The sequence below is a fragment of the Gymnogyps californianus genome, chromosome 1 (assembly GCF_018139145.2).
Source record: "Gymnogyps californianus isolate 813 chromosome 1, ASM1813914v2, whole genome shotgun sequence".
In the NCBI taxonomy this organism is placed as follows: Eukaryota; Metazoa; Chordata; class Aves; order Accipitriformes; family Cathartidae; genus Gymnogyps; species Gymnogyps californianus.
In genome coordinates this window covers 188,683,261-188,711,192 of record NC_059471.1, presented here as the reverse complement: position 1 = coordinate 188,711,192, position 27,932 = coordinate 188,683,261, and the positions used below count along the sequence as shown (strand labels likewise).

General features: G+C 37.8%; 1 protein-coding gene across 1 annotated transcript in view; it reads left to right on the top strand.

Moving 5' to 3' along the window:
* DOCK4 (dedicator of cytokinesis 4) overlaps positions 1-27,932 on the top strand; it is a 252,421-nt gene that overhangs the window by 109,503 nt on the left and 114,986 nt on the right. Inside the window, exons 9-12 of the mRNA XM_050897081.1 lie at positions 14,304-14,385; positions 14,998-15,058; positions 16,987-17,119; positions 18,672-18,760. Of these exons, the coding sequence (XP_050753038.1) occupies positions 14,304-14,385; positions 14,998-15,058; positions 16,987-17,119; positions 18,672-18,760 (365 nt within the window). The remainder of the gene's footprint in view (positions 1-14,303; positions 14,386-14,997; positions 15,059-16,986; positions 17,120-18,671; positions 18,761-27,932) is intronic.

The following is a 27,932-nucleotide window of genomic DNA, read 5'->3' as shown; positions in this document are numbered from 1 at the left end:
AATCTAAGTGATTACATACTTCTGCACTTGATGCATTAAGACTACAGTTGCAAGTCATTCATTTTCTACTTAATTGGTGCATACTAATTTCACTTGACTGTGTATGCATATGTATATATCCATATTTTCTAGCTAAACTAGCTGCTAGGAATAATTTTTGCTATCACTTAAATTAACAATAAACAGCTGAAGTCAGCCCCTGATGATTCCTGGAGTTTTCCCTGCTGTGTTCTTGTATCTTGTTCCGTTTGCCTTCCCTTCTTTTTGCTTTGCAGTTTTCTTTCTTAGAACAGTAACAACCCCTGAGTGGGATAGAGCAAGTGTGTGAGTGGCACTGCTTTAACATGGTACAGCCATATGGCTTGTCCCAGTAAAATTCTTTGGTTTATGCACTATTACATCTTCTAACCTTACATTCCTCTTCCTCTTTTATTTCTGTTAAGGTCACAAGCCCTGTTTGTGTATTCTTGAGGTTTTTGTTCTTTAAGAAAGTAAAAAGCTATGTTGATGACAGTTTAATTTGTAGAACTAATGACACTATTAGAATCCTAAGGCAAAATTTTTAGCATACACAGTTGTAGAGTAGTGTTGTTACTGTATTTGGAAAATGAAAGAGGTCTGTGATCACATGTTCTTTCAAGGCTTTTTTGTCTTTCAGTTCAGTCCTGTTTTCCTGGCCCCTGCTGAGCTTTTACTGGCTACTTAGAGTTGTACAACATCTTAGTCTGTTTCTAAAGCATATTATCTCAAACATACTCTATCTAGATCTATTGAGAGTCCAGACGGTAGTTAATTAGTGTTGTTAAGAAATGCTTTTATAAAATCTGTTCCTTGAATCTGGCATGCTCAACAAATGTTTGAGAAAAGCAAAATCAGAAGGTCTTATCAATTTAGTACTGAGCTTTGATGGTTTGTTTTTATATCATCTAATTTTGTTATAACTAGATGAACAGTTTGAAAGTCTAAGACTGCTGTCTGCTTCAGCAAGTAGTGCCAGCCAGTAGGAGTGGATTTGTAGAGCAGCAGTTCATGGTAAGCCCAATGTTAATGTGTAAATGTTTTAAGGATTGTACTTTGGACTGACTCTGTGGTTGTGTGGACTGAGTGGCAAGAACATATGTTCCAGTTTAGTTTTATGCAGAAGAAATCCAGTTCACTAGCTTAGACTGTTCTGGATTGTGAGCCAAAATGTGGAGATGCTCAGAAGATTTTCTTCAAAAGCGAACACATGATTCAAACTAACCTGATCATGTAGATCATAAAATGTATAAGATGGATATTACAGGATCATAGTTTGAATGGGGGGAAATCCTGTAAAACATGGAGTAACTCAGCTGTACTTACGTAATTTTTTACTTCGGGAGTTAACTGATTTTTTTTTTTTAGCCATTACAATCACATTGCAAAAACAATTTCAGAGTTAAAAGGGATTATAAGACACCTGAATGCACTTGATTTAATGTGAGATGCACTTAGGAGAAAATAACTAAGTTTGAACTTTATGTAAAAGATAGGACATTGTTAGAGCTCCAAAGGAAGACTGGAAACGTGTGTTTTCAACATTTCAGCAGAGTGCAATGATCCTGTGTTCTGATGCTCTTTGTTAGCTGCTTCGTAAATCTATTGTAATGTGTGGTCATTTATGAGATTTGTGAAATTTTTGAGGTTTTTCTATTCCTAAGAAATTATCAGTAGCTTCTGTTCTTTAAAGTTGGAATATGAAGATGCTTAGATTCCCAACATTTAGAGTACTGAAGAGTGTGGTGATGATTGTTTGCTTTGGGGATATCTTCTTCTCTTACCAGCACAAAAGTTAATGAAATGAATCTCTTCCTGCAGTTAGATCACACTTAGAAAGCCAATAGTATGTACTTCAACAGCTTACACAGTTACCAGTTTTGTAGTGGCAGATTTTCGGAGAAATAAAAGACATCTGATGATAGTACATGCTTTTCGCCCACATCATCAAATCATAGAATGGTTTGGGTTGGAAGGGACCTTAAAGACCATCTAGTTCCAACCCCCCTGCCATGGGCAGGGACACCTTCCACTAGATCAGGTTGCTCAAAGCCCCATTCAACCTGGCCTTGAACACTTTCAGGGATGGGGCGTCCACAACCTCTCTGGGCAATCTGTTCCAGTGTCTCACCACCCTCATAGTAAAGAATTTCTTCCTCATGTCCAATCTAAATCTACCCTCTTTCAGTTTAAAGCCATTACCCCTTGTCCTATCGCTACATGCCCTTGTAAAAAGTTCCTCTCCAGCTTTCTTGTAGGCCCCCTTTAGGTACTGGAAGGCTGCAATAAGGTGTCCCCGGAGCCTTCTCTTCCCCAGGCTGAACAATCCCAACTCTCTCAGCCTGTCTTCGTAGGAGAGGTGCTCCAGCCCTCTGATCATCTTTGTGGCCCTCCTCTGGACTCGCTCCAACAGGTCCATGTCTTTCCTGTGCTGAGGACTCCAGAGCTGGATGCAGTACTCCAGGTGGCGTCTCATGAGAGCAGAGCAGAGGAGGACAATCACATCCCTCGATCTGCTGGTCAGGCTTCTTTCGATGCAGCCCAGGATACAGTTGGCTTTCTGGGCTGCGAGTGCACATTGCTGGCTCATATTCAGTTTTTCATCCACTAATACCCCCAAGTCCTCCTCCGCAGGGCTGCTCTCAATCCGCTCATCGCCCAGCCTGTATTTGTGCTTGGGATTGCCCCAACCCATGTGGGGCACCCCAGCCTTGCACTTGGCCTTGGTGAACTTTATCAGGTTTGCACAGGCCCACCTCTCAAGCCTGTGAAGGTCCCTCTGGATGGCATCCCTTCCCTCCAGCGAGTTGGCCACACCACACAGTTTGGTGTTGTTGGCAAACTTGCTGAGGGTGCACTCAATCCCACTGTCCATGTCACTGACAAAGATGTTAAACAACGCTGGTCCCAGTACCGACCCCTGAAGAATGCCACTCATCACGTGTACTCATATCATTTACCCAGTACAGCACTTTGTTGCAGCAGTGGTGACCTTAGTGTAGCCAGAGGGCCCGTTTACACTGGAGCTCTAAGAACACCAATCCTTTAATCAAAAATATATTGATTTTTTTTTTTTTTAATCAGATCCTGGAAAGATCTCACTTATCAGCTTTTAATAGAATCAGTTTAACAAGTTGCAAGGGACAAAGTAACAGCCTCGCTGTTTTCCAGACAACGTGCATTATTCACTGAGACTCTGTTAACTTTATTTCTTGCCACAAGAATATTCTGCTGTTACAAAAAACAAAACCAAAAAACCAAAACCCCAAAGAAAATGTTTACTGGATGACTGGGTTCAAAAAATCAAATATCCCAATGTCCTCTGAAATACCTACCTTTCCAGTGTAGATACTATAAGACCGTATTTATATTTGTAGCACATTGCTATCCAGAGATCTTGCCTGGTTTTTGTTGAGAGAATTTTGAAAACACCAACAACACTGGGCAGTGTGTTGTGAAAAAGGGAATGGAGGGTATTAAGCCTGCTGTCTACATTTGTTCAATTCAGACTGCGGACCCTGTTCTTGGCATTGATGAGTATGCATAAGAATGCCGCATCATCTCATGCCCAAAGTCCCAGTTGCTTTGCTGACCTTTACATTTATGTAGAGTTTGTGCCTCTGTGTTATGCCAACATTCTGCTGTAGAAATTATTTTTCTTAAATCTGCAATGTGGCACACAGTTCTTGTGTAGCAGTGTCTTTTCTAAGCCATTTTCTTAATGTTATAATTTTTTCCAAATAGCAATGCTATTAATAGGATAATTTCAAGGCAGCACTTCAGAAAGATGGAGTGCGGTAAGATTTTCTTTCATTGATATACGCTTTGTGTCTGTGTCAATATGATGTGAACGTCTTATCACAAATGATTGATGCCTCTGGCCCCATCTGTGTGAGGAGCAGAGATAAGTTGGCATGCTAATCCTCCTTTTCCTATCACCTTGAACAACCTTGTTGGTAGCTATCATATTGCCCTCAAATGAGCACGGATTCTTAAGCAGCACAAAGAGGAATAGGCTGTTTATCCAAGGCCAGTGAAAGCAAACTGCATTTTCTATTTTGTGAGCTTTTGATTATATGCTTAATGATTGTGTAAACTCCAGACCATATCAAAGAATAAGATTACCCTTCCTTTGTTGTACTCTCAACCTCACCTTTTTAGTGACATTCATACACATCATCAATCTTTTTATGCCTTTCTTCTTTCAGTTCTGCTATTACTTTAAATCAGTTAAATCACTTGCTGAAAGCTGAAATCCACATTTTGTTGGTCAAAATATTTACTACTTTGTGTTCTAATTTATTTTTTGCTTTTTTTCAGAAAAAAGCTATCATGTCAGTTTTTCTCCCTTTAAGAAACAAATACTCCCCTCCCCCCTTATTCTATGAAAATATTAAAGGATTTTGGTATAGTAGGAGAATGTTTAAAGGCATGTTTTTGCAACTTCTGTCAGCATCTTGAAACCTGAGATCTGCTCTGTTCTAGCACAGCTCAAAGAACCTGACTTTTAATCATCCCTCTAACTAAAGTTTATACAACTGACTGTTCTTAATTGTTAAGAGTCAGGACAACAGCAAGGATGGGCTTGGATACCTCTTGAATCAAGTTGATAATACATTTCCATTACCCAGAAGCCTCACTACTGAGAGCTCAAGATGTCTGTCTTTGAAGATATCCCTGTGGCCTCTCTTGAGCAAGAGCTCAAAGATTCAATATTACTTTAAGCATGTAAGTGGGTTACCTTGGGTTTCAATATGTAGTTTACTTAAGATCAGTGCTCCAGACATCAGCACTCTAAATGCAGGAGACTCAAATAGTTAAATTCTTTGTTTTTTCTAAACAGTGTTGAACACTAGACCACAAAGGAGATGGAGAATATATTTGTGAAGCTGTAGGGTGTGTACTCAGTGCAAGGCTATGGAAGTTATTAAAAAAAGTACAGAAGAGTCCTGTGTGGATGGCCCTCTGGCTAATGAGGAATATGTCGCATGTTGTTGTGAGGAACAGTTCGTTAATTATAGTCATTTGGAACTTCAGGGCAAGTAAAGACAAGTGGTAAAGTGTTGTAGCATGGCAGTTATTAACTCACAGAGGTGGAAGATGGAGAAGAATGTGTAAAGAACCACATTTCCATAAAGACCCAAATGACCCAGCTGTCTGTCTGTGCTGCCTTTATGTGGTACTTACACGTAATCACAAAATGACAGAATGGTTGAGGTTGGAAGGGTTATGCTAGAGATGTTATTTTGGACTTTTTTTTGTTGTATACAATGTGTGCGTCTATTGTTCCTTTCCATGTTCTTTCCAGACACTTGATTCTTCATTTTTTTCTAACATCAGAGAAGAGAACAAATTAGGTTTGGGAAATGGTTGGGAGGGCACTTTAAAACCAGATTTGGAAATCATTTCAGATGGTGCGATGTATTTCAAATACAGAAGTTGGAGAGAGAGGGAGAAAGAATTTTTATATATGTGCATACATGCATGCAAATTAGTTGATATTCAGATTTTCTGCTCCTATATGTACAATATCTGATTGTTCGATATTTAAGTTTTGTGTTTCTGAATGTCATGGAAATTCGGAGGCTTTACTAATAAATAACCCTGCATATAGAGAGGGGTTTGTTTCTACCATTATCTATGAGAAATAATATCATTCTCGGGGAAAAAAGTGTGTGTGTTTTTTTTTTTTTTTTTTTTTTTTTCCCCAATTGTTTAGGGATATGTTTTAACTGTACCTCAGACTAAGTTACCTGATCCCAATAGCACAGAATTTTTGGGAGGAATGAACACTGACTAGAGAGGCAGAGTTCGGACTGGACTTTGTTGTAGTTTTTCAGCAACACAGAATTTTTGTAAAGAAAAAATGTACGTACATGAAAGTGTGTTCAGTACAATGCCATATCATATGCCACACACAATCTAGATGCTCCGTACAATTTTTAATCTATCGTTAGGTGACAGGCTACTCTGCCTTTTCCCCTTAAAATACTATTTTTTTAACGTGTGTAACCTTCACTTCATTAATACTGTTCCTTGGAAATTATTACTCAGATACCTCCACATTATCTGTGGATGCTTTTTATCTTGATGTAATCTTGGATCCTGACTTTCTCCATGCAAATGTGCCTGCTACGCAGGGCAGGGATTTGAGCTAAGGGCGCTAGCAGGGTTTCTGGTAGAGGGAGCAACCCGTGGGAACCAGAAGCAATGAACTAGCTCAGGGCTACTTTTCCTTTATAGTATTTCCACGAAAGCATAATCTGTACTTTTACTGGATCACAGGATAGGGTAGCTCAGTGTTATTTTCAATTTCCTGTGCAGTGTGCACAAAACCAGCTCATCTTGCACAGTATTAAAACTGTGCTATAGCAAATTACACAAAATCGATGCATATATATTTATACCTCATAGATGCAGGAGATGAAGCATCTTAGTTTTTCTGGCTAGCAGACTCTTTTTTAACAGTCCTTCATTCTAGTTTAGTCACTTACTACTGTTTTGTTCCTCCTCAGAAACAAGATAAAACAAAACCAGCCTAGTTTTATTTACTTCCTCCTCATTCAGGAGGTAGTCCTGATTTTAGCAGAAGGGTTGAAACACCTTGAAGGAAACGTAAAGGTCACTTTGGCAAGAGAGCACTGCTCTATTAACAATCCTTTATGCATTTGGAATAAAAATACCTCTTTAGATGGGTAACTTGGTATGTACATTTGTGAATGTGGTTGCTAATTTTTTAAAAATTTTTATGTCATCCTTTATATCGATATATACATACACTCAATATATAAGCAGGTTTAATTATTTCGATATTGGCTTGGTTTAAGACACCTGGTGATTTGCCCTTGTGGACAAGAATGTGTTTAGTGTGATTGTAATTGGAAGTAAATACAGGGTTATAAAAAGCAGCTTAAAAGAGAAGCCTGAATTTCCAGAAACTTCAAAAGCTTCCCTTCAGAAAATGTGCCTCATTTTTTCCAGTTATTAATTGTGAGCAGACAGATTCCTACATGCAGGAATACAGTCAGGACATATATAGTCAGTCAGCCTTTTTGTGGCACGAGTAGTGAAGTAGTAAAAGTCACAGGGCTTCTCCTCTGCTTGGATCCTAGACGAGGAGAAATTCTGGAGTAGTAGTCGTCAGAGGAGATTAGCAATAAAGTTGCTTCTTGGTCCCAGTCAGACTGGAAATGTGAAGGAAGTGCCTCAAGTGAATAATACTTTTTGCTTGAGAATACTGACTTGAACTGCCTGCTGTGGAGTTCCTCCACATCAGAAGAACGAACACTGAAGTGCTGGCCCAGTCAGTCAGTGTGCCCTATTAATTACGTTTTCATTTGTTGTTTTACAAAGCAAAACAGTTCTGAAAGTAGAGTATAACTGTAACTAATAGCCTGACCTATAAAGTACTCAACATACAATAATCAAACATTGGAACTTGAGTCTCTTAGGTACCCCGTAAGTATTGAAGCTACTTACGTACCTTACGATGTGAGGAGGATTTTTTTCTTCTTTCTTTCCCTGAGTCTGGTTTTGACCTGAAAACTGTTCTGGATTTGGAAACTCTTCACAGGAACAAAGATTTTTCATGACCAATGAGAAATGTCAAAATCAGTGGGTTGGTATCTTACAAAGATTTCTATAGGTCTGTCCTCTTTCTCCCTTGTACCTATTAATATTTAATTTTTTTTTAGTTTTCAGATATCAATAGCAAAAGTATATTTTATTTATCCCTCACAAGTCAGTCATTTTTTTTTAGTAGCTCAGTTTTACATACTCATCAACAGCAATAGTATAAGCAGATATGATTTATGGAGTGGGAAGAATATGTATGAAATGAATATTTGGTACAGCTACATCCTCCTGCCAAATGTTTTGGCCTTGTGGTAGTTTCTGTAACAAATGTCTCTTCTACAGATTTATATTGCCCTTCATTGCCAGGTGATCAAAAGGGTTTGTCCTGGCTTTAAGAGGTTCTAGATGTTTTAATAATACTTCTTTTTACAAATCATTAATTTAATCTGACTTTCTGCAAAGCTGTGTAATTTGCTGTCGTTAATGAGACATTTTTGATAAATTGGTCTTTAAATACTGACCATTCTTGAATTGTAAGAGAATAACATTTTACTTCAGGATAGTGTTGCAAGTATTTTTTGAGGAGTTGGCATTTCAGTAAGCCTATTTGCATTGGCCTGACTGCTCAGCCTGTCCTATTTAGCAGTTGTACAGGAGCTGCTGCATGTGACTTTGCAGCAAAATAACGACATTTGTGGATAAGTAAAATGAGGTAGATATGGCAGGAATGAGTTTCTAAAAAAAGGCACGACTGTAGTCTAGCAAGAAAATGCTTTTGAAAGGGTTTGGTTTTGTATTTTATGGGGAGACAGAGCCTGTTTTTAATCATATCTTTCATATGTCCTCAAATCAACAAGTACAGATGTGTTATTCCCAGGTGTGAGGGTGTGTTAGAAATTAGTTGTATTTCATGATGTAGTTCAGCTTCTCTCATGAATACCCATATTCAGTGAAACAAATGTGCCTGCCTATCTACTGTTTAAAGATTCTCTCTCAAAGATCTTCTACTTGCTGTGGTTGGAGTAAGGGTGCTAGCTTATATAGATCTTTGGTCTGATCTTGCATAGATAGATGCTTTTTTAAAGCAGACAAACCAACCCAAGCAAGAGGAACCTGGGGTATCGATTAGGTCTGTCATATGCATTAACAAATAACCCTCTTACTGTTTATATTGTAAAAATTGAAAAGTAACAGGAGAAATAATTGTTTTTAATTGCAGTGATGAAAGCACTGCAAGAGGTGACCTGTCTTGTAGCTGGTGGAGCTTAAACAATTAGTTATATTCAGAAATGAATGCAGTGTTAGAATAGGGGTATGTGTACCAGCCATGCCACATCTGTGACAGATTTAAGTAATGATGAGATATATTCAACACCAGTGGTATTCTGGTGGGTTTACAGATCATCTTACTGAGAACATGTTGCAGTCGCACTGGCTACCGGCAAAAGGCATGTTAGGGTCAGCACAAAAATACAGACTTGCTGTTTGTAAACCCCCAAATGGTGATGAATACATAGGAGCCCAGGTGGTGTTGGAGGGAGGGGAGTTTTCTTAAATGATATTGTTTCACTTCACTTTTACCAATTCCTCCTGCTCTCTTCAAGTTTAATTTCCATCTTTGGGGACAGATACAGCAAATCTGCTTGTATCCATGCTGTTACCTCAGTCAGTGACTAGGATAATAATCAAGACTGTAATTCAGCTTAAAGGATCTGTAGGTCTGTGCACTGATAATGCTGTGCTGCAAAATGTTTATCCGTGGTGGCAGACTAAGCTCACTATTAGTGAGAGCTCCAGCTTCTGGTGTATGTTGTTTCTTTAGTTGTAAATACCTGCTGATAGATTCCCATATGCTGTCTGTCTTTTAAAACTGTATTGTCTTCCTCTGGCTCCTGCTACCTCATGAAAAATAATTTAAAATTACTGCTTCCTAACTCTTTTCAAGAAATGTGTGATGCCCCCTTTCAGTTAAAATACAGGTGCAAATATCTAAAATAATGTAGAGTATGTTCATAAAAATGAATTTCTCAAGGCTGTCTTCAATTAATAAAGAGATAGAAGAAGATGAGAGCAGGAGCTTGATTTAGCTACATATGTCTGTTTTCCTTTCCCTCCCATCTCCCTTTCTGCTTTCCTTTTCCTTTTTTCCTTGTTAACTGTACAGCTAACGAAGGGAAATTGGGCTTCACAGCATAAAGCTAGCATTCGAAAATTTTTTTCTTCTTCTTCCCCCATGTTGTCAGCATGGCTAGGAGAAATGAAGATAAGCTTCAATATAACATCATAATATTGTTTTGTTTGATTTATTTTTGTTAGTGTTAATGCTTTGATCTTTATCTGAAATTGGCCAAAATCTTATTTTTATAGTATTCATTCTTCCTTTTCTCTCCCCCTTTGCTCACTGCTACTTATTTTACAGTTAGAAATTTGGGTATGGTTTTCGTAAGTTCATAACAGAGATAAAATACAGGGGCTGACTTACTGTGGAACAGCTTGTACTGCTAAGTCATTTTGGCACATTTATCATTCAGTTATTCTCTGATTAAGAATATACTTTTAAGGCTTTATTATTTTTACTTCAGTAACTTATGTCATGTTGTACCACATTTCTCTGTATTTCACCACTAAGTAGAAGGGTAATATTTTGCATCTGATCTTGGTTTTATGAAGTCAATGAGCCTTTAGCTGTAAATGAAGTCAATTCAGATTCAAGTTCTTAATGAACATCCATTAACAGTGTTCTGGAATGTGATAAACTTGAGCTGGTGAATTGTGTGGCAGTATTCTTTTATTGTCTCTCGTTATTTGCTTTAGAAATCACTGTAACCTATATGTAAGTAGAGAGCATTATAAAGATGTCTGAAAGTGAAGCTATACCGAGAACTATGACTATTTGATGACATAGCTTTACCACAAGAATATGCCACGTGGTATAAATCTGGCTGGTTCTTTTTTTGATAGTGTGTTTATAGATCATAGAACAAGCAATCTGTCTAGACTGGTAACATGTGACTGGTAACATTTTCCTGCTAATACTAAGGAAATAGGGGTCACTTATGAAAATAGAACAGTTTGTGGCCGTGTTTCTTTTAAATGCGTGCGTTAAGCCTGCAGATTTGGAACACATTGTTACTTCGCTAATACACGGGAAGTTACAGTACAAAAATCTCTTGTTGACCTTCTTAAATTAATCTCTCCAGCATTAGTTATTTCCTTATTTTCAGTGGGAAGACAGCAGAGTTTAAATGTGTACAGCATGTTTAAGTGGTGAGATTGGTGCTCGTAAAAAATTCATTGCAGTCTAAACTAGAATGAAATCGTCTTCATACAAAGGAAAGGTATTTCTGCTTTGGGGTACTGCTGTGTGTATTTGCGGTATATATGTATGTGTAACTGACTGCTGAGAAAACTGCTGTGCAATAAGGTACTAGCCCTAGATTTAACCCTCTGGAGTTTTTGGTGCTGTTTGAAACCAAGCTTTCAGATGTTGGGAATTCTGTCTTTATTTTGTTTTAGGAAGGCTGTTTATTTTCCTCAACTGTTTTCTAACTTGTTTGTCTCTATAGAAATCCTTTGAAATGGTATATAAATGCACATGCCCTGTACTTAGATATAACATTGCCATTTTTTTCTCGTAATCTTACAAGTCTAACTGTCTGCATTTGCTCCCTGGTAATGTTCAAAGATAACCATTTTAATCTGAGCTGTAACTGATACTGTGATATGTTTCAAGCAAAAAAAAAAAAAGTATTGAAGCACTGAACAAGGATTAAGATTTATTTTTTTTTATTTGTTGTTTTCAGTTTGCTTTTTTCATCGCCACTGGGTCCTATGCTTCATTCAAACAAAATTTCAAATTCAAATGAGGAAATTAGATCTGCATAACCATTACATGTCTGTTGCAATCAGTGCATTTCTTTGTGGCATGACAAAAGTCCTTGGCTTTTAATTGTGTTGTGAATCATAATCTCATGGTCTGTGAGTATAAGCAGAGCTTGAAAATTTCATATCGTAGTGGATAGTGAGTAGGAAGCTTTCAAAAGATGTGCCTTTGTTTCTGCAGAATGTAAGCTTCAGTAAATACAGAATACACTCCCAGTTAAATTCAGTATTTGCCAGTTCATAGGTAAACTATGAAGACAGCTTATCCACAGCAAGACAGTTTCTTGTTGAATGGTATTTTTCTTTGAACCAACACGTTTAGTGGTTGCTTTAAAGACAAAAAATATAGTGAAATGTGGTGTGTACGTATGTATTACTTCTAAATAGTTCTACAGACTGAAGATAAGGTGGTGAAATTCAGAATCACCTTGTATTGGCCAAATTTGTATTGACGCATACCAATGCACTGCAGGCTTCAGTGCACAGAAGCTGTATTGTTACTTCTAGAACAGAGACTTTTTTCTTTTTATTCAGTTTTGCATGGTGCCCAACATAATGGGGTCCTAAAGCTTTAGCTGCTTTGGTAATATGAATAATAATGCTTGTTCAATGTACAATAACTTTGTGTGAGACCGATAAACAAAGCTACGCACTTTTTTATTGTATTTTCTGATATTGCAAATGAGCTAAATCTAAACAAAAGGGCAGAATTATTTTGAAAACCATTTTTAAATCGACAGCAAAATACCAGCTTGTTTCTCTGTAAAAATATACTCACATAAACAGTCTTTAAAACTCAATTTTAAAGTTTCCATGGAGACCTAAGTTGCAGAAGTTGACTGTATCATAAAACATGAATGTTTCTGAGAAAATAGCATTTTCATGCACTTTGAAGTATTTAAGTTCAACTCTACTATTCTTAGGTTCTGCCTTTTATGCTGTCTGATAAAAAAGCTGCATAGCTGAGGATTGCACAAATGTTTTCAAATAATCACAATGAAAAAGTCTAAGTGTTTGTAGGTTCAGCCTGGATAGCTGGCACATAAAAAAAATAAAGCATTCTCCAGACATAGCTCGTAAGAAACGTGCTCTTGAGTGTAACAGCATCCTGGGTTGTGTCAACAAGAGCATAGCCAGTTGCTTAAGGGAAACAGTCATCCCCTGCTCAGCATTGGTTAGACCACGCCAGTTTTGCATCCTCCAGTACAAGACTAATATTAATGAACTGAAGTCAGTTCAGCAGAAGGCCTCACGTTGCTTGTGGGCAGGAGCTCCTGCCCTGGGAGGTCAGGCTGAGGCAGTGCGACTTGTTCAGGCTGGAGAAGTGGTTTCGAGAGGAGCTAAGTCACCTGCCTGTACCTACAAGAAGATCAATAACATCAGTTGTGCATGGTGGGATAATGAGAGACAAGGGATACGAATTGAAACAAGAGAAGGTCATCTGAATAGAAGGAAAAATTTGAGGACAGTCAGACACTGGAATGAGTTTTCCAGAGGGGCTGTGTTGTTTCTGTAACTGAAAGTTTTCAAGACCTGACTGGCTAAAGCTCTGAGCAGGCTAATCTAACCTTGTAGCTGACCCTGCTTTGAGCAGGAGGTTGGACTTAGAGGCCTTTTGAGGTCCCTTTCAATGTGAATGACTGATTCTGTGAATGATCGATGCAGATTTTCTACAAGGCAAATGCTGGTGCTATAAAGATTTAGTTAGTCTCTGTTGAGTTGGATCTTATCCAACATATTCCTAGTGATTTTCCAGCTGCATTTTGAAAAGCTGTGGATGGTATAGAGCAGTGGTAAACCATGTTTAGCCTCTGGGATAAGCAGAAGAGGTGCATACAGCTGAGAAAGAACCTGGTTGTACTTTGGAAATTTTGTTTCTGATTTGAGCATTACAGGGCATCCAGACTCAAATGTCTGGCCAGCTGGGGCTGGGGGCGAGAGGGTGAAGAGAAATGTATATAACACTTCTGACTTCTTTGCTTTTCCCATCTTCCACATCTCTCACTGCAGAAATAGGATTGTTACATTTCCTATGAGGCTGTATCTTGGAGAAAATTATCCAAAGCATGGAAAATTTGTTTTTTCATAAACTTCCCATGCATGAATTCCCAAGTTTGCTCAGAGATTATCCATAATGGACCTACTATCAAATAGGAACGTTTCAAAAAGTAATTTCTCTTTCAATGGGGTCTTATGCCCTCTTCTATTCTGAAATAAGAATTCTCTGCACTTCCGTACTAGCGGTATTAGTACTTATATCAGCTGCAGCGTTTAACACCCCACAGTAGATTGCAAAACAGAATTCCGAAAATGAAATTTGCCCTGCTGGAACTTCCAAGACCCTTACAAGACTGCTAAAATCAGTGTACTCTAGTGAGAGATTTTGATAGAGTTAAGTAGGAAAAATGTCCCTAGGATCATCTTCCTTTCGATGAAAAAGAATGTTGGCTGAATACAAGCATGGCAATGTTGACATTTGTTTAGCAAGAATCAATACCAACATACTACACATCTAATTTCAGTTCCAGGATAAATGGATTTTACTGCTTGTGTTTGTCTGTGTACTAGGATATACAGTATCATTCTTCCAAACGACAATCAGTCTTCTATTTTTTATTGAGTTTTTAGTAATTTTGTTAGACGATTAAGTGAATCACCACCCTTCACGAGTCTCTCCCTTTTTTTTATTGATATGGCTGAGACTTTTAGAAAGAAATTATTTCATTCTTTTGTATCTTGAGGAAGGTTGCATCTGGAAATAAGATCAAAATGAGATCTACTTTGCTGTAGTGTTGTTCAACATATCTGTCATATTTGTTTTCTTACAGTGAAAGATTTTTTTTAAGACTGAATAGAAATGGTTTGCCAAAATGTCCAGAAAAGCCTGAAAGACACTGTTCTCTCTTTGTGGTGAGTTCTTCCTATTCTCAATCATTGTTGTGCTGGGTATTGAAAATAGAAGTTGGATTAAATTGTTATTCTGTGGTTGACTCAGAACTGCTCCCTAAGCTTTTACATTGTTATGAACATCAACTCTAAAGGCTGGTTGAAGTGTATTGCTGAACTCCCAACTTTAATGTGTTCTGGCAGTATGTGGATACTCATCTAAACTTCCACGTGGGCATATGTACCAGTCTTTCGCCCTGCAACAAGGACCAGTTCGTTTTCCTCCTTGTGCTTTTTACACCCAAAAGATTGTTTGTGCAGCACTCTCTGTACTTTCAGAATATTAGGAATTGCACAAGTGCATCGCTGCTGTTCAAGGCACACAGCGAGTCTCTTGCGTCCTCCCACTGATTTTGCTGCATTACAGCATATTCTAGCCCATGATATTTTAGGACAGTCGTTCTGAGTGCATGACCGCCAATTTAAAGTGTTAAAGGGATAATTTGTTAATGCTGTATAAATGAACTCACTGTTCATTTATCACTTTCACTGGCCATGAAAGCAGTGTGTAAAGATCTCTTTAAATGTCACATTTTAATCAGGAGTCAGAAATAATGAGGTTCTGATCTTGCGCAGGATTTGGGTAGCAGTGAACTCAGGAAGGACATCTATATCACTGTGCACATTATCCGAATAGGTAGGTATAATCATCTGTGAGTAGAAATCTTATATTTGTTAGACGTACGACAATAAATAAAACTGCTTGGGGTCAGCTTCGGGATTTGTTAGATTAGCTAGGCCTTTGAATAAATTTTTGGAAAAGAAAATGCCTGTTTTTTGATGGAAAAATTACTTTGGATTTCTCAGCATTGTTTTGTGTTATTTTTCAAGTGTACTGCTAACTGAGTTTAGATGTAGGATATTTCATTACTATCACAAAACAAAATGAAAGTATCAAATATGAACTCTGTTAAGATGATGGAGTTGTCATTGGGGAGTCCATTCTTGTTACAAAGAGAGTAATTTCAAGCATCCTTTGTTCATGGAAAAACTTGCCTGGACATTTAATGTACCTAATTAGTATATAATATCTGATGTATATCTGAAATTGTTCAGATGAATTTTGTCTTCTCCCTGACTCCTTTAAAAAGAGGGAGAGGGAAGAAGTGGAGAAAGTCTTATAATAATTTTAATCCCTGATGCTGTAGACAGATATCAAGTCCTCTAGAACAAAGCAGAAGAGAAGTGTACGTTTGGGTTCGGTATTTATTTTAAGAAGTTATCCTCTGGGCTGTACTGATGTGAAACAATAACCTTTGGGTCTGCTTCTGACCTCTTAGATATATTGTTTTCTTTGTAAACTGTTTGTAGTTACATCAGTGCAGTACTAAATATAACTTTTCTTCCTATTTTTGAAAAATATTTTGCTTTGAAATATAGTCTCTCTAACTTGTGCTTAGTTCAGAAACAACTTGTTACAAAGTAAACAGTATTTTACAGCTTTGAGGAATAATTTTTACTTGCATTTTCATGCTGTTTTAGCATTTCATCAGAATATCAAAATATTGTGTTTTGGTTTTATTGGCAAGGATTGGGAAAAGGTATGGTAAACTCTGATGTGAGTATGTTTGGTAAGAATAAATGCTTTGAAGAAGAATAAGGAGTAGAATTTTTCCGAATGTATAGTTTTCAAATGTATTCTCAGTCAAGTTTATAAATGAACCACTGAAGTATTAAAAAGTTAAAATAAGATCTATATGCTGCATGGCGTGAAAATGAACAATTACTCTTCTAGCTGCTGTGATGCATAGGAATATTTGGAGGAGGCATTGCCCTGCAGCAACTGCAACCATAGGCTTTTCTTGTCAGAAATTAAGACTTGGTGGGAAAGATACATAGCTGCCAGTGCACAATTGAATAAAATGGTTAGAAAGAGGGCAGTTTCAAATGCCAGGAACACAGCAAGAAGATTGATCAATTGTATTTAAATCAAATAGAAAAGGCTAGGAAAAATATTTTTGTTTCAAATCTGTTTTCCTTGGCTGCCTTCTTTCTTTCCTTATCATAAATTGTTCTTCTCCCCTTTGTCATCTTTCCTCCCTGTATTGCATCTCTATTTGATTTTTCTGCGGCTGGTCGATTATCCCCCTGCTAGCCAGTTGCCTGTTTGGAAGCAGCATTTGATTACTAAATTGTAATGTAATGGCTCAATCACAACACCTCTCGTATAAATCATGGGTAGCAACAATCACAGTAAAATAATTCTTATTGGACAGCAAATGTTGAACACTCTGTCATGTCTGAACTCTAAATTTAATTTGGTGGTGTCATGGGTGTGCTATCACTGGGTATCAGAAGGTATTGTTTGCTGAGTGGAAGTCATGAGAGGATGAGCAGTACCTCTGGTCTGAGACCTTTCAAGATCACCACATATTTAGTGGACTTCCTGTACCATTTGTTATCCTAACGTAGTATGAAGATGGACCAGATTCGCAATGAGTACACTTGGCATTGTCTACTCGGACCTGTCACCATACTGAGCTGGATTGCTCTCTGCTTCCCTTCTGTGATTTTAAGAGAGACAGTTCCATGGATTATGCATCAAATGTGTATTTTGTTTGGCAGGACGAATGGGAGCTGGAGAAAAGAAAAATGCCTGCAACGTACAATATAGGCGGCCCTTTGGCTGTGCAGTCCTCAGTATTGCAGATCTGCTGGCAGGAGATTCAAAGGATGACCTCGTCTTAAAAGTATACATGTAAGGAATGCTTTTTTCTTAATTTTTAGAAGTATCTTCGAGTCAGTTTGCCTCAGAAGCAGTGGTGTTAAATGCAGTGCGAATAAATAGCTATAGCTCCTTTCTGTTCCAACACAGTGTAGTAGCTAATTTCTTTTTTTTTTTTTTTTTTTTTCAGTTTGGAAATTTTGGCTAGTTCTACAGATGTGTTTATGAAGTGGGATAGTATTAAAGATAAAGGTTACATCTTTTTAGATCTTTGTGTATGTTTCAGCATTTTTCACATCCTTGCAAGAGCTTTTGGAGCTCTCTTTTTATGGCAACATGAAGTGCTTTTAGGACTTGTTTAAATGCCTTGTGCTGCCTAGGCAGCTAGTGGAAGTACTTTATAACTACAGAAAAAAGCAGGCAGAGTATCTTTTTGTGAAATGAAGCAATTATATAATGGGAATAACAAAAGTGTAAAAAGCAGTTAGTGCTGGAGAATGAAAAATCAAAACAGATTTTAAGATGAATGGTTGATTAAACAGTGGATTTTAGCTGATAGTAACTGGAAGAAAGTTCAATTTTCTAGTTGTAGCAACACAGTGCGTGTAATTTCCTGCTGATGTTGAACATTATAGTAAGAACCGTTTTGTGGAGTGGTCTATTCTAAGTACATAAACCTGGGACACATGTTGTCATGCACATGAGGAAGTTCTGCCCCTCCCAGGGTTAGCACTCAAATCTTGAAGGCGTGGAAGTCTTTCAGGCAGCCTTTCTCCTCTCCTCTGTATCCCTCTGTGCTGAATTAGAGCTGCTGGAATCAGTGCGGCAGAAAAGCAATTTAGTGTGACAGTGGACATGTGGGCTGGCTCTTATTTAGACTCCCAGGATGTTAAGGTCAAATAAGTGCTCGCTGTTGGTTAACAAATTGTTAGATTGTCTGCCTATTATAGTCTTTTTTTTTTTTTTAATATTGCCTGTTTGTTTTAAAATAACAAAAACAATGGAAGAGGAAACGTCACTCAAAACCAGATGTGATGCTAAGACTAACTCCAGTCTAAACCATGAAAAGTGATCATTAGAACATGGTCAGTTTTTCCTTATGGAAAAGCAGCTATTTTCTAAATGTATACTGAAATGTAATTTGCTCTTTCACTGACTACCTCCTGAAGATCACATCCTGTTTTAAATAGCTTTGAAGTGTACAGCACAGACTTTTCTGTCTGCTAAGACCAGCTCTGAGTCCTGTGTCTCCTCTTGAGTGTCGCAAGATAGATTTCTGTGTGGTTTAGTGCTGAAGGATAGATCTATACAGATGATGAACTTGGTCACGGCTGAGTTTGTGAGCATAATTGCTCTTATCTTTCTCCCACCCTTTGCCACATGAAGCAGATATTTCCATGTGCCTTTCTCAAATGGTAAGAGCACTCACCCTTTCCATTGAGACAGGCAGTTTCTTGGGGCTTTATTAGGTCCTATTGTGTTATTAGTTTTGTGAACAAAAGAGGATTTGTTTAGAGATATGTGGTGAAGCTGGTCTGAAAAACTTGTGTTCCTATTTCAGTTAAGAAAGTTACCATTTTTCTAGGTGCAACACAGAGAGTGACTGGTATCAGATCCATGAAAATATCATTAAAAAGCTGAATGCACGTTACAACTTGACAGGCTCCAATGCAGGTGAGTAAGTTGCCACATTTCTGTTTGCATTCCTAGGGCTTTCTTAGTTTGCAAATGAAGTGGCTCTATTTTAGAAGGACTAATGTCTATGAAAGAAATATTTTTTCACATAGAGAAAAATACTTGTATTAGATGAAAATGTATGATATTGCCATTCATGGGCACATTTAAGAAAAAAAACTCACTGAATTTTCTTCACGGAACTATGTAATATAAACTTTTATTCTGTGCTGAGGAGCTACAGTTTGCCGTGGAGTTCTGTTCACATGTCGGGCTGATCAAGTTTTTGATCCGTGTTTCTCGACATTTCTGCTTCACATTCTCATCAGGAATATAAAATTTGCCATTGACATTGTATATTAAACTTCAGAAGAAATTGAACTGGGAGGTACCAGTGCAGTCTGCATTCCTACTGGTAGCTCCGCATTCCAGCTGAGCAAGATACAGAGTTGATATTTAAGTACTTACCGGTACTCCTCCACAGTCAGCTATAAGTTACTGTAACTGTCATCAAAATAAATTCAGGTGTGAGAATTAAGAAATGGGAGACAACTGACCTGTGTTATTGTGAGATGATGGTTCGACCCATAGGAGATGTTGAATTTGCTTTTTTTGTTTGATGGTTTGTTTGGGTTTTTGTTAATACCAACTTGTTAACTTTTTCTGAATGCTGTCATGCAGGGATGCAGTCAAACTTGAAATGAAACCTGAAATGGAAGCTTACGAGTCTATGGTCCTTGTATTCAAATATTGTTTTGTCCCTGTGAAACGTTAATTAATTGAAATATGACTATAGAAAAATCTCATATGAACTCATTTTCCAGGTTGTACTGTAATTGTAATCCCTTTCATGTAGTAGACTTCATGCTTCTTTAACTTGATTTCAAGCATAATGATTACCTTGAAAATGTATGTTCGATAATCTTTAGCGGATAACCAAGAAGCACATAAAAGCTCATGTTATTTGTCAAGACTGAAGTTATATATTTAACCATTTCTAATCCTATTATTTTCTCATATAGAATCTAGCTACATATATATTTAAGGTTTAGAATATCATGCATCTTATTGGACAATAAATATAAAAATCATGTAGTGAAAATACAAGAGCTCATTACTGAGTAAGTGTAATGTTGGGCTTCTTAAATATGTTAACCATATTCATGAAGAACAACTTACTCGTGGTCATTCTGACTGTCTGTGCAATACCTGCTTACTCTGTGATACATCGCTTGTCCTATTTCATTCTCATGAAATAAGAGTTCACAGTTAAATACCCAGTTGTCCTAGGAGACATTGGATAAATTTGAATACTCTTAATTATGTGAATATTCAACATGAAAGACACGTGGGACATAAATTTTTTTCCAGGTTACAGGGGGCTGGAAACTAAAGCTAGCAAATTGAAGATCAGTTACATTTTGAAAAGGGCTGTCGGGGGGGGCGAGGCAAAGAGAGAAGAGCAGCACAGAATTCCAGTAGTGCATGTGAAGGTTGGAGAGGGAAAGAGGAAGTGAGCAGTAATGCCACTTCGAGTACTGAGCAACTAGAAGATAAACTATGAAATGTTGTTTACATCGCACATGTGAATTTTGTTCCTCTGTGACTGCTTAGCAGCCTGAAGAAGCACTTGCAAGGCTTTAGCAATACGTTCAGATACTTCTGCTGACACCTCATGGAAAATATTGTTGTTACACTACTTTTTATTTTTCCTTTGCTGTCTTTTTCTGTAATAGTATTGAATGGCTGGTTGTGAAGCCTCATTAGCCTTGTCTGCCATCTTATAGCTGTCAAAAAAGGAGAATATCTTGCATTACAGGAGACATGGGTCTTTTCTCCCTCTTAGGAACTGTTGTAGGTATGAGCCACATGTAGGAAAACTTGAATTTTTGGTTTATATTGCACTTGCCCTTTTCAAATCACATTAAAAAGACTTAAGAAAGGAAACACAGTAAACAAACAACAGCAAAGATGCTTCAGACTGTTGTCTATCCTCTAGGCTTGTTCCCTCTTCAGATTCTGTCCTGTACAGTTTCTTTCAGCTCAGGAAATTTTCACACAGTCTTTAGTTTCCACAAGTTGTTATCTCGCACTGCTGAAATAGTTTATCAGATAATTCATAATATTCTTCAGGAAAAAAATTCTTCCAGTTTTCTGGGGAAAACTAAAAAGGAACTCAAAATGTACTTTCAGTGTCTTGCATGTAAAACACCTATTGCCAGACTATAGCATTTGTATCTAGCATTCAAACCCCCGCTCCCCCCAAAAGTACTTTTTCTACTTCAGCTCATGACAATTCTTAAGTACAGAATCCTCTTGCATCATATTCTCAGCTTGTGTCTAAAGAAGATCCAATAAAGGCAAATGGCCATCACTGCTTAATACAGCCCAGAAAGGAGCAGGGGACAGATGTTCATCCCCTTTCCTCTTCTCAGTGGATGCAGGAATGGAAGGACTCAGTCTCATGGATAATTTAGCATCGTTTGCTGGAGTGGGAACTGGAATGTGTTTTCTGCATGGATTTCCAGCCTAACAGAGACTAGAGTTAGCAGGTAGTGGATCAAATTACCGTTCACCACTAGTCTTTGTAGCTGGTGTCAGGTATCGGCTTACTGGAAAACACCTGGTTGCCTAGTGTAGGAGATCAAACCATTAATGCAAAGGCCAAATTGTACAGCCTTTGCTGCACTTAGTAGCATTGTTATTTCTTACATTGAGTTTGTAGTATTTGTAGAATAAGTACTATTAGATCTAGACGATTTTGTAATTATTAAACCAAGTTTCAGTAATATCTGGAGTGGAGCTGGCTATAAAAACTATTTTTCATATAATAATTTTTTCTTAGAATTAGAAGCTAGTTACTTTGTTTTAAAATGCAAAAATCTGTGGAAAAATGACTATTCCTGCATAGAGATCATGCCTAATTACATCAGTCTTACAAGGAAAATAACATATTTCTATTCCTGTATTTGTAGGACCAGAGGTCAGTGAAATGTATACTACAGATACAGAAAACAGTTACTCGCTTCTCTCAAACCATATAAAAGCATCCTTTATCCCCTTATGGTATATTTTAGATAGTGAAGCCTAGCCAAAGTCATTGCTTTCATATCAAAGCTTGGGCTTCTGTTAAATGTCAAAATCTCTTTGTAGGGTTTGCAGTGTGGGTCATAGTTGTAGATCTTATTCTTTGGGTGTGACTGTGAAACTATACTCTGGTCTTTTCTTGGGACTACAATAAACAAATAGTATTGGATGTGGGCTGCATTTCTCTTTAATAAAGCAGACACTAATGCACAAAGTGCCTTGTAAACTGTTATTGATCATATAATAGCTGCTTCATTTGCCCACAGAATTACTGTGCCATGAGTGAACCTGTTGATTTTTAAAATGGTTTGAAGTGCATTTTAGGACAAGGGGCAAAAGAACAAGGCCAAATCTAGTTGTCATTAAACATGGCTCTATACAAAAATAAATAAATAAAACCCAGAAAACGCTACTCCAATTGTACATACTTACGCAGCATCATGGATTTCTTTTTTCTTCTGATTTTTAGTAAGAATTTATCACGTGCATATCACATTTATATTCTTGCTTATAGCACTACTTCTTTTCTTTTTTCCCCAGTTTTTTAGACTTTCAAAAGTTGAAACATTTTTTTAATACAGCACATGATGATGGAAGGAATGTCTAGTAATTGGAGCAGTGCTTTATGTCTAGTGATTGGAGCAGTCCTTTGGGCTCTGAAGGTAGAGGGTTCTTGTCCACAAAAATTACCCACTTATGACTGTAAGTTACACAGTTAAACAATGATGGTTCTTACTGTAATCCCTACTTAAACGCCATCAGCTTCTTCAACGTACCTCCTTAGGCACAAGATATTCCAGTAGATACCTAAAGCTATGGTAACTTTCATTTCCGCCACTGCTTGAAGTTGAGAAAGGTGGGTAGCTGGATAAACTCAGGACACTTGCACTGTTAGGATACGGGTGAGCTAGATTCAGCTGCTTGGGTACCAGGCTGAAAAAAAATGCTGGAGATGATTGCTGTGACTCTCGTGCCCATGCTGTTTCAGGGAATATATAAATATTCACCGGGTTTACCACAGAAGTTATTTACTCCAGTGTTTGAGACATTCTTCAAAGACAGAAAATGTCTTGGTTCAGACGCTGATTTGGAAAAGGATTTTCAGTCTGTCTCACATGTCCCAGAGGAGCATACTAATCACTTGGCTTCTCAGACTTCCCTGCAGCAACTATTCAACTTTGTATACAATCAGAAAATATTCATTATACCATGGGGAAAGTGAAAGTGGCTCTAAAGCCTGCCGAGTAGCATATGATTTTCCCGAGTGTGATCTGTATTCATGTCCTCTTAGCAAATCCTATAGAGGAGAGATTTAAACCTTGGTCTTGTGTTTAATGTGAATATTCTCCCCAATGTGTTATCTTATAAAAAGCATATTAAAAAATTGATGAAAAATGCACTACAACTTCCTCTTTCTTCACCCTCCATTGAGAAGAAAGACTGGATAGCTTAGTTTTAAGGAGATGCAAGACATTCCTTTTTGCTCCGCTTTTTTACTTTAGGGTTCTAATATTCTCATGTGTAAGCTCCTGTAAATGCCGATTTAGATTCCCTTATAACAAGTCTTGAAAAGCTGCATGTGCCTGATGCAGTAATTCTTGAGAGCTGAGACAAGGATACACATGCTTTTCAGTTGTTACAGCAAAGAAGGTGAAAATCCTTTCAAATCCTATAGAGATTAAATTACTGGTGTAAGAACTTACAAACGTATCTAGCTGCTTTGCAGCTTTGGACTCTTGCATGGATTCCATGAAAATAGCAAATGTAGTGGGAAGGTCTTTTCCTATGCCATTATCTTGGAATGCTCTGATGAACTAGACAAGAGTGATGTAACCTCTAACTGCATGTTTACTGAATGCAGTGTGGTGCATTCTGTGGTAGCAATGCCAAACTTACATTGCAACTCCACTGGAAACACTGTTAATTGTACATTAACTTTAATTGATGGGAGGGCCTTAAGCTTTAGCGGAAACACATTCAAAATGGTGGGATTTCTCTTGCCGTTCTTGGCTCGAGCATGATTTCTTTTTTTTTTTTTTTTAATATGGTGGCAGTGTTAATTTTTTAGCTCTTGCATAGGGGGTCAAAATACAGCTCTTGAAAAATCTACATAAATCATATCCTCTTGCATACAGTTTAGGTCATAAAAAGAATAAAATCAGAAATTACTATATTATATCTGGTAGTTGGCAAGAACGTGAATTTTTAAATATGGTGGAGGCAAGACTTGAATTGAGAGGCTATTTTTAAGACAAATCCAGGTTGTGATTTGATTTGTAAAAGATTGTCTTAAGTCTGTCAGCCACAAACTGTTAATTTCTTTCTTTAAAAGAGAAAGAAGCACGAGTAGGTTTTTCAAATGAATAGTTTACTGTCTGTAATAAATTCAAACTTGTTGCCATGTACCTTTGCAAAAATCTGCAGGCAGAGGGTCATCCAAAGTGATGCTGCCTAACAAAAGGAGACTGGTCAATAAGTGGGCAGCTGCATAATGCCCTGATTGAAGCATGGAGGACTCAAAGCCCATATTGTTGACAGATGTTTGCCAAGAATCCCATCATGAGGAAGAACAAACTGTCATCTTAGGGGGGAAAGTTATTCATCAAATCATACAGTAAGTTAGGTTGGAAAGGTCCTCAGGAGGTTATGTGGTCCAACACCAGTTCAAAGAGGAACCAACTTCAAAGTGGGATCTAACTTCTTTGAGGTTCAGTAAGGTTGCTCATTCAAAGGTAAATTTCATTACACTGCTATCATTTTAATTCAACCAGACCAAAGTAAGTTTCATAAAGCAAAAATCCTTGGGTTTAGGGAACTATTGTTACCTTATGTGTGTGTGTGTGTTTTTTTTTTTTTTTTCCCCCAGCGTACATGTCAGTTGGCACTAAATCTCAGTCTAGGTCAGTGGTCACATAAGACTCAGTCAGAGAAGGCACAAGGTAGACCAGCCCAATGCATGAACTCATCTGACAAGATGCAAGTTCTGAGACGAGTATGGCAATGGAGGCAGTTGGATAGAAACAGTGGTATGTGCTTTGGGGCAGTATATGTCTTCCCTCGCCTGTTTACCTGCATTCAACAGTCTCTTGGCACTCTAATAATATCTTTTCTCCATGGTTACTGTCAAACACTGAGATATTTAAAAAAACAGGTGAAAAAACATATTCTGTGTCTGTTTGATCTCCTATTTCACAAAAAGTAAGCTTTGGCTTACAAATTCCTTGATTCGGGGGGGAGGCCTGTTAGGGTCATTATTTACCTTGCAGTGGAGAAACTACAGAGGCCCCACGAAGTGAGACAATGGAGGAGCATCGTTTGTCCACACTTTGTGTGATGAAAAGCTACACGAGATCAAATACAGCAGGAAATTGGTAGCTCAGTATGAGTTTACAGAGCGCAGTATTTCTAGGAGCAGAGCTGTGGTAACTTACGGTATTTTCGAGATAGAAGAAGTAGTGTGACTATGTTTGCATGACACTACCCCAGCAGTTCACAGCGTTACCCCACTCAGAGTAGTTGCAAGGAGAGCTTCTTCCTGTGAATCAGTATGAGAAATGTCGGATGGGAAACAAAATGTGCCTTCCCTGCTGGGAGCAGCTATAGTTGTTAGCCACAAAAAGGAGGCATAGGCTCACAGTGGAGAATTGAGTAGAGCAATGGCTAGTAGAAAATGAGGAGGAATGAGAGCAGGAGTGGTAATATGTACTCGACAGAGAAGATAGAACAGAATGAAGTACCTAACTTTTAGGTAACTCCTGGGCACATGATTAATCACAGAGATTCTCTGGTGTTTGTCTTTTCTCAGCAGGGTTCACAGATGTTAGTGGTGCTCTGAAATGTATTTTGTATCTACACATCACTAACATTTAAACAGCAAGTGCATTTGTTTAATTACTCTAGTTCTATGACAATTTATTAATCTGTCAGTTTTAATCTTTGTTACGTTTTGTGACAAGAAGATTATGTGTATTCCATTTTGATGTGTTTAAGAATTAGTTGTCACTGAAGGCTGCTATTTGAAATACGTTTAAAATAAGAATAGTGCTCATATGTGCTTCACTAAGTACGCAATGAATTAAGGCATTCCTTTTTGTTCTCAACAAATGCTAAAGCTGAAAGATTAAATATATAGAGAATTTTGCACATAAATTGCTCAAGATCATTTGGCCCTGAATGACAACTTTGACATATAAAAAAGCCAGTTTTAGAGCAGGTTTTTAGACAAGGATGTGTAGAACTTTACTTTTTCAAGTACTTTTTACAGGATGGATGATATTGTTCAGCAATCTAATGTAAAACCCTTTTCCCAAATTCAAGAGTAACCAAATCTTTAAAATTTGTAGCCTAATCTAGCATCTAATATTAATTATGGTAGTTTTGGAAAAAGATATTAATCCTTAAAGGTGGCAGACTTACAGACCAGTCAGATGTAATTTTGTACATTTTTACAGCGGTTCAAGCTTGTGTTGTCTGTGAAAGTTCTGGCTTTACCATAAGGACTTCAAAAATCAAGTTCAAGGTAGATTTCTGGTGTAGTTATCTGTATGTGTCCTTCACATAGCATGACTTATAGACTGTGCTGAGATGGGGGCTCTAATAAAGTTAAATTCGTACTGTGCTCTTGGGTGTTGCTAAAAGACTTGTTTTTAGAGAAGAATGAAAAATGTGCCATTGTGATACTGTCAGGGGCATCTTCTATCCAGTAGAAGCTATGACTTGCTGTTCATCTCAGTACTGCGATTATAGAATCATTTAGGTTGGAAAAACCCTTTAAGATTGAGTCCAACCATAAACCTAGCACTGCTAAGTCCACCACTAAACCATGTCCCTAAGCACTACATCTACATGTCTTTTAAATACCTCCAGGGATGGTGACTCCACCACTTCCCTGGGCAGCCTGTTCCAATGCTTGACAACCCTTTCGGTGAAGAAGTTTTTCCTAATATCCAATCTAAACCTCCCCTGGCGCAACTTGACGCCATTTCCTCTTGTCCTGTCACTTGTTACTTGAGAGAAGAGACTGATGCCCACCTCGCTGCAACCTCCTTTCAGGCAGTTGTAGAGAGTGACAAGGTCTCCCCTGAGCCTCCTTTTCTCCAGGCTAAACAACCCCAGTTCCCTCAGCCGCTCCTCATAGGACTTGTGCTCTAGACCCTTCACCAGCTTTGTTGCCCTTCTTTGGACATGCTCCAGCACCTCAATGTCTTTCTTGTAGTGAGGGGTCCAAAACTGAACACAGTATTCAAGGTGTGGCCTCACCAGTGCCGAGGACAGGGGGACAACCGCTTCCCTAGTCCTGCTGGCCACACTATTTCTGCATGTGATTGAAATGGCACCCAATTTAAACCCTGAAATTCCTAGCTAAGGCTACATAATGAGAATAGCTGGCTCATATTTCCATCTTGGAGTTGGGTTATGTCTGAGCAGTGAGGTTTTTAGAAGCCTTTTCCAAAAATTCATTCTGCTTGTTACTATTAAATAGTGTTGTTGACTTCCTTTACTTTATCTACTGAAAGAATAAAAAGTCTTAAGACTACTTCAGATGATAACTTATAGAACATATATGCATGATTTTAGCTCCTTCACGGGTTATATTTACAAATTCACTAAAAACGTTACCTGAGCTTTTATGTTGGTGGGGATTTGTTTTTTAACACTTTCTTTAGGTCCCAGTTAAATGTTGACTGTTTCTTTATTTGAAATAAGACACATAATTGGAATGCAAGTAGCTAAATTTCTAATACAATGGTGTGAAAGCTGTTTGCATGGCAGAGCTGCACTTCATGAAGGAGAAAATAACAGGTGTTTGCCTGGAACCTTTTGTCTGTTATTTGCACTAGAAGTAATATAAAACACTTACAATTGTAAAATTGTGTCTTTTGTGCACTGCCTAATATTCTAGTTAACAAAACAGTATGTAAAAATGTAATTTTAAAACTTTTTGAGCAAGATGATTCACCTTTGCAATATAACAATGTAGTATGGAAATGGGTATTGACATGCTGTGCGTATTGTTAATAGAAAAGGGCATCAATGGGCTTACTAAGGTAAGAATTGGAGAAATTATTGCTGAGATCTTTATTGT